Raw genomic sequence first — 10,675 nt, 5'->3', positions numbered from 1 at the left:
ATTGACGGTTGCCATTGGTCGCCCAGAGCATCCTGGACGTGTTCGTGCTGCAGGAAGAGGGGTGGGAATTTGACAATTCTTTGGTCCTCCACCTCGGTATTATAGTAAATTACATCTTAGTGAGACCGAGATGGAATCCCTCAAAGAAGATATTAGGAAGGAAATTAAAAAGGAGGTATATTCTGAATTGAAGAAAGAGTTGTTATTAGACATGTGAGCAGAGTTAGCATCCATGTCTGTTAAACCTTCTGTTGCCCCTTCAGAGCCTTCCCCTATTCGTATAAGTACAAAGGAGAGTTGTGATGCTCCTGAAGGATCAGAGGAGGTTGGTCCTACTATCCTTGCAGACTGCGAATTGTATATTGATGATCCCCTCGAGTACTTGGTGGCCTTAGGTAATTTTTACTTTAATGATATTGTTTGATATGTTTTAGTCTAATTATATTATTTAATTTCTTTCAATTACATTATTTGTGTTAGGTAAAATGTATACATTAGGGTCAACTATCCACCACCAGAAAATTGTAGATGATATGATAAGAGTGGTTGTTGTAGACGTTCGGGATGCTGTTGCTCGAATCCCTGTGCCTACTAAGGAGGTTCAGACGGTGGGAGAAGCACCTGGGAATTTCATTCTTTGGCCAGCTAGATTAGCAAAACCAATTATGTTGAGAGTAATTTTCTTTACTTGTTTTAATTATGCATATGTCTTTTTGTAGGTATTATAATTAATTAAATTGATATACTAGTGTTACTTAATTTTTTTATATATGCATAGAATGATACTAAAAAAGCAAAGGAAGTTGTGAATCATTCACAACAACATCCAAGTACTTTTCAGCAACTCGGTGCAATGGCAGCGACTATCAGGATGCAACCTATACAATTAGATATGCCACTGGAAGTTGTAGGCAGGACTAAAAACATCCCTTTTTTTCTGTGCCAAAGGGATATTTTTGATATTCTCACCGGTACTGATATGATATGCGTATCTGTAATACAACTTTGGTTAATGTAAGTAAGCTTCCTATAATAACTTTTCATAAGTTTTAATATATTCCATATGTTGTTATAACAATATTTTTTTTCTATGTTCAAGGTATTTACATCATCTGTGCATTGAGAAAAAAAATGTTAACATATATGGGTTTCTTGACCCTGTTGCCATTCAGAGTGTTGGGAATAAAGCTAGTGAGGTGCAGATGTATTTCAAAGAGACATTTCAAAATGGGAACAAAGAGGTGTACTTAGCACCTTACTTGCATCAGTAAGTATACATTTATAAATTAATGCACATCTATCTAAAATTCAATTGTTACTAATATTATTTCATCTTGTAGGGGCCATTGGCAATTGATAGTAATTATTCCTCGACAATCTCTTGTTGTTCTCTTGTGTTCATTACACAAGAAAATTAATAGTTTGGCAATTAGAAATATACTGGATGCGTAAGTTTTCAATTATTTTGTTATGTTATATGATTTTATAAATAATATAAAATTTAATGTATGTAACTATTTGTAGAGCTATGGAAGCTCATTTAAGGTTGCAAGGACTTCCACATATTGCTAAGAAGAAGCTACAATACATTGCACCAAATGTAAGTAATTCATCTTACTAGTATGAAATTGCAATGTATAAATTATTATATTATTCTATTTGTATTTAACTTGTAGTGCTCATATCAACCGGGAAACTATGAGTGCGGGTATTATTTGATGAGACATATGCATAAAATTATATCTGCTAACATTAAGGACTCGTGGAAGGAGGTAATATATAATTAACTCAAATATGTTAAATGTGTTAAATGTTAATTTCATCTTCAATATTTGATTATGTAGATATTCAATGATCCATCTCCATTGAAGTTGGAAGTGCTACAAGAGGTTCGAGAGCAGTTGGCATCATTTCTTTTAAGTACTGTAAATTCTCATGTTAAAACTAGTTAAATGTTTTGTATGAACTTCAACATATTCACTTTTAAGTATTTACTCTAAATGATAATTTTAGAACTAGTTAACAATTTTGTATGAATTTCAACATATTAACTTTTAGTTAAATATATCATTATTTATATGCTAGATCGTTAAGATTTTATTTTAAAAATATTTGCTTGAGAATTGTGATTATTATGCAGGGTACTTTATGCATGTAAGAAAATGAATATATCAAAAAAGAATTAAAAAAAAACGCATTCTATGACGGTTAAAATATTATCAATCATAGAAAATAACATATTTTATGATGGTTAAAACAATATGTGTCATAAAAAGTAATATTTTTTATGATAGATGTAATTTTAACCGTCATAAAATGTGTTATTTTCTATGATGGTTAAAAATAAATTAGTCATATAAAGTAAATTTTTTATGATGGTTTTTTTAAATATAACATAAAAAATAAAGACTTTTTATGTTGCCTGCATCTATAACGGGTCTAAAACCGTCATAAAAAGATATGTTTTAACCGTCATAAAATGTCATTTTTCTATTAGTGTTAGTGTTTTAAAAAGACAGATCGATAAATCAATAAGTATGGTTTTACTAAAATAGAGTATTGTTTTATTTTGCAGCAATTACCAAAAATAGAGCAGCAGGAAGAGAGTATGTCGTTTTATTTTCTTTTACATATCCAATCAAGCATTAAATAGAATGAAGAGAATAATAATAATAAACTTATTTATCTAATGCTTAAACAAGCTTTAGGCTCTTAACATATAACTGTTTTTTTAATATTTAATATTTTTATATTAATATCTAATAAATTGTCATTTTTAAATTTTTTTAAAATAAAAATATTTACATTTTATCTATATTGATTCTTTTATGTAATTTTTGAAATTCATTTAAATGATAATAATCAATATATTTTGTATCCTATAGTAACATTCAACAAACTGAAAAAATTAAATATATAACAAACGAAATTTAACCCTTTAAATCATATGACACATGTTTTAATACAACAAACATGTGTATATGAATATCAGAAATAACGTTGGAGGTTTAAATCCAAAAGTTTAATTTATTAGGTACCTTATAGAGTAAGAAAAAAAAAAACATATTAAGAACTAGAATTTTTTAAGTCTTTATATTTAAACTTTTTACACTATTGTTTGTACTTTAGACATGAAAAAAAATACATTAGTAATGTAATAATGTATTTTTGTTAATTCGATTAATTATTTAGAGATATTATTTATCATGAAATCTTTCTTTACACGTAATTATTTTTTATTTGTGTTTGAAGTGGTATTTTGTGTATATGTCTAAGTTAATGTCAATTATTTTTTAACTTTTTAATAAATAAAAATATTTATGTTAATCTTTTATTAGTATTGACATTAATTTTTATTTATTTATTTATAATATTTATATTTATTTTATATAGTGTAAGGTTGAACTGACATTTATTTTATTGTTTATTTAATGTATATGTTATAAATTTGTGTGTACCTGTAATAATTAATAAGAATCGTATATTCTTCTTAATCCAAAAGTTCATATATTAAGATGAAAAGTTTACTCATTCACAATTTGTATATCTCACTTTTCTTTATAAATCTTTTCATATTTATTCCATTCCTTCACACTCATCTCTTTCACTCACTTATTTTTTTCTCATCCATTGTTGATAAAAAAAATTCATCCATATTCATATTTTTCACACACACTTCCTTCATCTATTATAATTTTTTTTTCTTTTGATTATTTTCTTGTTTGTGTTTTATTTGTGTTGAAAATTGAGGTGTTGTAGGAGAAACTCTTCATAATCATTCTAATTAGTGTTAACCACATTGACGTAAATTAAATTAATATTAAAAATTGATTTCATTTAAAAAAAATTATACTAAATTAAATAAATTTTAAAATAAAACTCATTAACATTGACATAATAAACACTAAAATGTTTTAATTAAAAATAATTTAAATACTATTTTAAATCAACATTCAAAAGTTGATATTAATGAATTTGTGTTTATAGTTTTACAATCAATTTCATATGGAACATAAATATGACATTATTATTGATTATCAATGATTTTTATTTATTAAAAATTACTTTGAACTACATCTTCAAAATCTTAATATTTTTTATTATAATGTCATGCTTATTTACCTTTCAATCAAAATTTTAATGTGTAACTCACAAGTTTTGTTTATTTATAGATTATACAATTATAAAATCCTTCTCATTATTAATATATAAGAATTAAAGTATTTTGCATACTTATTAAATATGTCTTTTTAAATATAAAATCTCATTAAATGATTTAAAAAAATACTAATGCGAAAATCCATTTTACGTTAAAAATAATATTTGTTTACGTGAGATTAATAGAGTAGAAATAAGATGACATTATTATAGTTACTGAAAACACATTCTATATTTAGTTACACAACTGATGTTATGTCCTTTTCTAGAGTTTTTCTTCATACTAATTAAAGACGTATTCGATAAGCTTTTTTTCTGTTTAACAATATACCGACTTTAGTATTAATTTTTTTTCACATAAAATGCTTCATTTTAAAATATTTTTGTTCAAAGTTGTTGAACACTAAATATTCACACTTCTTGTAACAAATTCAAACGTTGATTTATGGAATACACAGAAAACAACTTATAGATACTCACGTTTTTTCCCCTCCTCAATGGACCACTATTATAATTGCTAGTCTTCTACACAAAGTTGAACCAATAGATCTTTAGACCAGGAATGTTCAATCACCTTCAAAGGCAAGAAAAGAAAAAACCAACACTATACATTAGTGAATTTTGGATTATATTAAAAGTTTTAATTACAATTAATTTATAATGATCACTCATAAATTTTTCCTTTTTTTTTTCTCTTTCTCTTAGTTCAAATAACTTTTTTGTTCAGTTTTAAATTCATAAAACAAATAAATCACACAATTTTAGAGATAATAATGAAAGCACGTCGTTCTCTATCAAAAATTGAGGAGCATGCTAAACATTTAAATTCATCAACCAACCTACTATCTCGTATAACTCATAATTTATGTGACATTAACAAAAACGTGAGTGAATTTGTCTTGTCTTACCATTCACACTATTTTATTTATATTAAATATAATTAAATATTTTCATTCATTATATCATCGATATTATATATTTAAATCTAAATCTAAATCTAAATTTTATTTTATAATTTACTTTAATATATAATTTGTGATAGTATGTTTTCTTATTTAGCTATAGTAAACAACAAATTATTAGCTTTTAATTCTTTTTATAATTGTCATACATGCGAAAATTTATTTCCTTAAAATACTTAAATTTAAGAATAAAAAAAACTTTATAAATTTTATTTCCATAATTGATGGGGTGGATTGAGAAGTTGTTGAAGAATCCATAATTATGCGGAATGAGTGAAATTTATTAATCCGCAAGTTTGATACTCCCATTGAGTTAAGAGTATTTGAGTTAAGAGTGTGTTGAAATGAAAGATAAAGAAAATGGTATTTGAATTTATGTAGGATAGGTTGGGCGGTGGTGAGCATAATGAAAACAAGATGGGGAAATATAACCTTTTTGAACCAAACTTATCTGACCATAAAATCTGTTATACTTATTCAACACTGCTTTTGCTCCTACTTATTACTTGTGCCCGGAGAAGTGGTCACCGCCCACCTCCCTTTCAAACCACTCATTTCAATTTCCTGCTACAACCACTATTCCCACTTTCTATATCTCTTCCATAACACACCTTTTTTTTTTCTTTTAATTAATCTAATATTTTCAACACTTCTATATGTTAGATTAGATATCTGTTAATAATAGATCACACAACAATCAATAGTTTTAACTAGAATATATTCTGAATAATTTTTATATTATATTACAAAATAAACTTCAAATTTAACTTATAATTTCCCATTCCCTCTTTTCATCAAACTCAATCATGCTCTAAAAATAGGTCTTTTATTTGTCAGCTTCTCAAATTGCAGCATTGGTCTTCCTCTTATTGCACTAACATTCAACCTTTGTGTTATGCAAATTTCTTAATTTTATTAAATCTATTTCCCTTGAATTTTCAGATTATCAACAAGAGATTCAATATTCATATTTGACCATCTAGGTAGTGGATAAAATTGAATGTACTTGGGACTAATATTTTTTTTTTTAACAGCCAATTTGGTTTCTAAGTTTTGCACTGAAAATATGGATAAGGAGAAATAAGTGAAGATAATAAACTAATTAAAATAAGATGACCACCAAAACATGTAAAAAAAAAATAATGGTAGTGACGTACATCAATATCATAGGATTTTATTACCGTTACTTAATGCAAATGAGGTCAATCTAATTGAATTTTTGGGATTCAATAGTTTCTCTTTGTTGTTTCTACTAAAATTATTCATTAAAGAATATTCTTTTGTTTGCCTGCTTTTCTTTTCTTTTAGTTTAAACTCTCCATGTAGTGATGTTGCTTAGACTATTATTATTGTTACTTTATTTTACTTTTTTTTTTTACATGTGTTTGGTCTATTTTTTCATGTTTTTCATCTTATTTTTCATGTGATTACAAGTGTTGTCTATCATGAGTTTTATTTTATTTTTAAACATCATATGATACTTCATTTTAATTCTATAATCTAATGAGTATAAATTAAAAGTCTAAATACCTAAAATGAAAAACCAATAAAATAAATATTAAAATAATATGACAAAGTTTATAGAATAATATCGTTGAACAAAAATCAAGTTTTGGAGAAAATAAATTATTACTTCTAATTAATTTATGGATAAAATAATTGTAACTTAAGTAAATATTCTATTCTTTCTTGTAAGTTTTTTTTAAAAAATAAATAATATATATATATATATATATATATATATATATATATATATATATATATATATAAACAAGCCCCATCTTATACTTCTGAATTTAATTCATTATGTTTCATAAACTTAATTTTTTAAATCTAGTTTAAAATATTTTTTTATATAAAATAAGTGTTGCTTCTATGTTAATACTACAATAAAATCATTATATATAAATCAATTTTAGAAAAAAAAGTAATTAGTCATTATATCAACTAAATTAGATATTATTTTAGAAATTAAAAAAGTTATTGATATCTAAAATAATTTTTATACTTAATAAAATTTATAAACTAGCTTCTAAATTAGCATATAATTTATCTACGAAGGTTTTAGCTACCAACCACTTTAGATTTCAAAATTGGTAGTTAAAACCTTGATAGTTGGTAGTTAAAACATTGATATCTAATTAGATATCAATTAATTAATTAGATACAAATTTAAAAACTAGTTTATAAATTTAAAAATTAATTTAAATATCAATTATTTTTTAATTTATAAAATAGTATTTAATTTAGTGAATACAATAATTAATTATTATTATTTTTAATATTATTTTTTATTTAATGATTTTCTATAAACATGTTTTCCTTTGTTCTATGACTTTCATTTCATATTATCAACAACACTGCTGGAACCCGAGACCACCATTTTTTTAGCATTGAATGGACCTGCAATTAGATAACTCATGTCCTATCATTTGCAATAAGAGCAAAACGGAGGAAGTTTTTTTATATTCCAGATCAACAATGAAAGCATATCCTTATTTTTCAACCAAATTTTAGTCAGGTAAACAAAAAGTCAAATTTATGTCAATATTATTCTACCCCAGAAATCTTTGGTTTTCTGCATAGTAATGTCATCTAAAGCCTAATTTTTTTTATCCAAATTCACTATTGCATATTTAAGCTTCTTGTTGATACTTTAAAAGTATTTCCATACGTTCAAAACAACAAATATTACTATACAACAATCATCTAGAAATTAATTTTAAAAACTAAAATAATTAATAACTATTTTGTTTTATAAATTAAAAATATTATTTATTTTTAAAATAGTTTATATTATTAATAAAAAAATATAAATAATTTTTAAATTAACATCTAACTATTATTAGTTATAAAGATTTTAACTACTTCTTACTTTATATTTTAAATTATTTTTTATTAAATTTTTATAAAGTAATTTAGAATCTAAAATTTTAGTAACAAAAAAATCTTAATAGTTAATATAGATACCAATTAGAAACCATTTTATAATTTTGGATTAATAATAGAATACATTAATTAGTTTCTAAAATAATATATAACTTAATTAATATAATAATTAATTACTTTTAACTTTAAATTTAGTTATTATTTAATGATTTTTTAACGTAATATTTTTATTAAAATACAAAAATTATAGTCTTACTTAAAAAAATATTTTTATTAAATTTGTTTGAATTTTATTAACAATTAAAGTAAGTGAACAACATGTTTAGAATTAAATTTTGAAAGAATCTTTTATTATTTCCTTTCTTTTTCTTTGTAAATTTAAAATATTTAATAGTTTCTTTAAAGTTAATAGCATATTATTATTATTATTATTTTTAATAAATATGTATGATAATTATTAAAGATGACATATATGTTTAAATATGTTAACTGGGTTTTTAAAATTAAATATAATGTGAAAATAGTTATTGGTAAACTGATTATTTAGCCGTAAGATTAAAGAAAATGATATAGAAAAATAAAAGGTGCGTAATCATGAATTATAGCGACTGCTGCACCAACTGGTTTTGGGTATTGAATGCAAGTCAAAGAAACATGCTATACTTAAAAGCACATTTATGATGTGATGAGGCTCATGCTACGGCTTCTACCAAAAACGAATTTGTATAATATATAATCCAACCAACACAGTGGTTTGAGTTAGCAATGTTGGAAGAAGAAGGTGTGTGGTGGTTTCATTCTTATGTGTAGAATTAGTTTAGGTTATTTATGATGAAAGGTTTCGAACCTGACAATGTTATCCGAAAGTTGCAGGGAACATCGCCGCAAGGAGAGATATCTGGTTTAGGGTAAAAGAGTAAATTAATCAATTTACTCTTTTTAAGAAAAGTTAAATGCTAAAAACTGAATCAATCAATTAAGTAACAATCAAAACATTTGAATATTTACTTGACAATTATACTTTTACGATCCATATTTTTTTATATAATAAATTACAATTTCTAATATTATTATTTTAATATTTTTTATATTATTTAATTTTAAAATTATTTTTTATTATATATATTTATTTTTAAATTTATTACAGAAAAAAATTATATTTAATTTTAAAGTTGTGAAACTATATTTTTCATTTAGTTGATATATCTAATGGTCATGATATGCTTCTTCACTCTAAACCATATGTCACACTTCCTCTGGTCAGCACCTCCAAATTAATGCCCACAAATGAAAACCAAATTAATATTGCCAATTTGTTATTGCATTATCAGTGAAATTGAAACACCTAGTTTGAAATATATACAAATGTATTAAAAAATTATAACCTATTGAAAATATATAATAATAAATAAAATGAAAGATAGAGTTAAAAATATCTTCTTAGATTTCTAAGATGATAAAGAGAACATACTTATATATAACTAAAAAGAAAATAAGTACGGAATGAAAAAACTCTTTTAAAGTTTTCTTTATTACAATCAATTTTCATATATTTCTTAAGTTCGAAAATTCTGATTTCTTTTTATGTATGTTTTTCTTTTTATCATATATAAAGTTGCGAAAGGAGTATGAAACAATATATCCAAGTTAACGCATAAATAATATAATGGGTTTTTGATTATGATAGGGTTTTTTTTTATTTTTTTTTTACTAAAATGGGGTCCGTTTAGAAAAAATTACAAATTTATGCAAGTCATGCCAATTCGGCATGACTTCACATGCACAAATTGTTCCAATTAGACACGACTCTGCCATGTCATACTGAAGTCGTGTCAACTTAGCATGAAATCGTGCCAACTTGACACGACTTCTGTCCTGTCATACTGAAGTCGTGCCAACTTGGTCAAAAACCCACTGAGCATTTTGGTCGCTCGTTCAACAAACCAAACATTTGTTCTTTCAAATATGGTCTTAACCAAAGCACAAATCGGTAAGGATCGGACCCCTTTCAAAAAGAAGTTGATGCTTTCAGCAAGATTTGTTGTCATGTGCCTGTACCTCTTGCCCCCATCATAGGCTTGTGTCCATTTTTCCAATGGTATTTGATCAATCAAAGAGACTGCTTGTGGGTTTTTGACCAAGTTGGCACGACTTCAGTATGACAGGACAGAAGTCGTGCCAAGTTGACACAATTTCAGTATGACAAGGTAAAAGTCATGCCAAGTTGACACGACTTCAGTATGATATAGCAGAGTCGTGTCTAATTAGGATGATTTGCGCGTATGAAGTCGTGTCGAATTGACACGAATTGTCTAAATTTGTAATTTGTTTTAAATGGACCCCATAAAAGAAAAAAAACATCATGGTCAAAAAAACCTAATATAAAAATGCATAATTATTTGAATTTATTGGTAGTGAGCTTCACAAATCAAAATATCCCAAACAAAATACAATATCATGTAAAAGAACACAGATGTATACTATTGGAACAATATGCTAAATTAAAATATGAAAATGTCTGAATACTAAAATTGTTTTGTAAAAGGAAAACATGTCTTGGGTTAGAAAGGTATTGACTAAATTATTGAAAAAACACAAATGTTTGCGCCGAATATTAGTTAAATAAAGCAAACACCTTCAATGAGAGTGATTATCCAACATGTAAG

The 10,675-nt window shown here is 25.1% G+C and overlaps 1 protein-coding gene across 3 annotated transcripts; it reads left to right on the top strand.

Annotated features, from left to right (window-relative positions):
* The first annotated feature begins 221 nt into the window (after positions 1 to 221).
* Positions 222 to 2,084, top strand: LOC137822871 (uncharacterized). 3 transcript variants are annotated; one of them, XM_068627884.1, is made up of 8 exons: positions 222 to 395; positions 556 to 674; positions 779 to 1,014; positions 1,100 to 1,267; positions 1,341 to 1,448; positions 1,525 to 1,600; positions 1,677 to 1,772; positions 1,845 to 2,084. In XM_068627884.1, exons 1-8 carry the CDS (start codon positions 233 to 235, stop codon positions 1,950 to 1,952), a joined length of 1,074 nt encoding a protein of 357 aa, XP_068483985.1. In that variant the 5' UTR covers positions 222 to 232; the 3' UTR covers positions 1,953 to 2,084. The 3 variants fall into 3 exon arrangements, with proteins under 3 accessions (XP_068483985.1, XP_068483984.1, XP_068483983.1); XM_068627883.1 differs by having other exon boundaries at positions 529 to 674; XM_068627882.1 differs by having other exon boundaries at positions 481 to 674.
* Positions 2,085 to 10,675: the final 8,591 nt, after the last annotated feature.

The sequence above is a fragment of the Phaseolus vulgaris genome, chromosome 9 (assembly GCF_000499845.2).
Source record: "Phaseolus vulgaris cultivar G19833 chromosome 9, P. vulgaris v2.0, whole genome shotgun sequence".
NCBI classification, from domain to species: Eukaryota; Viridiplantae; Streptophyta; class Magnoliopsida; order Fabales; family Fabaceae; genus Phaseolus; species Phaseolus vulgaris.
Note: the sequence above shows the minus strand (reverse complement) of the source record. Positions and strands in the feature narration are given on the sequence as shown.

Excerpts from the sequence above, each read along its gene's own strand:
- LOC137822871 (XM_068627882.1), top strand. The coding sequence starts at position 233 with ATGTCTGTTAAACCTTCTGTTGCCCCTTCAGAGCCTTCCCCTATTCGT. Across the intron at positions 1,268-1,340 it reads TTAGCACCTTACTTGCATCA|GGGCCATTGGCAATTGATAG; the intron begins GTAAGTATACAT and ends TTCATCTTGTAG. Across the intron at positions 1,601-1,676 it reads TACAATACATTGCACCAAAT|TGCTCATATCAACCGGGAAA; the intron begins GTAAGTAATTCA and ends TTTAACTTGTAG.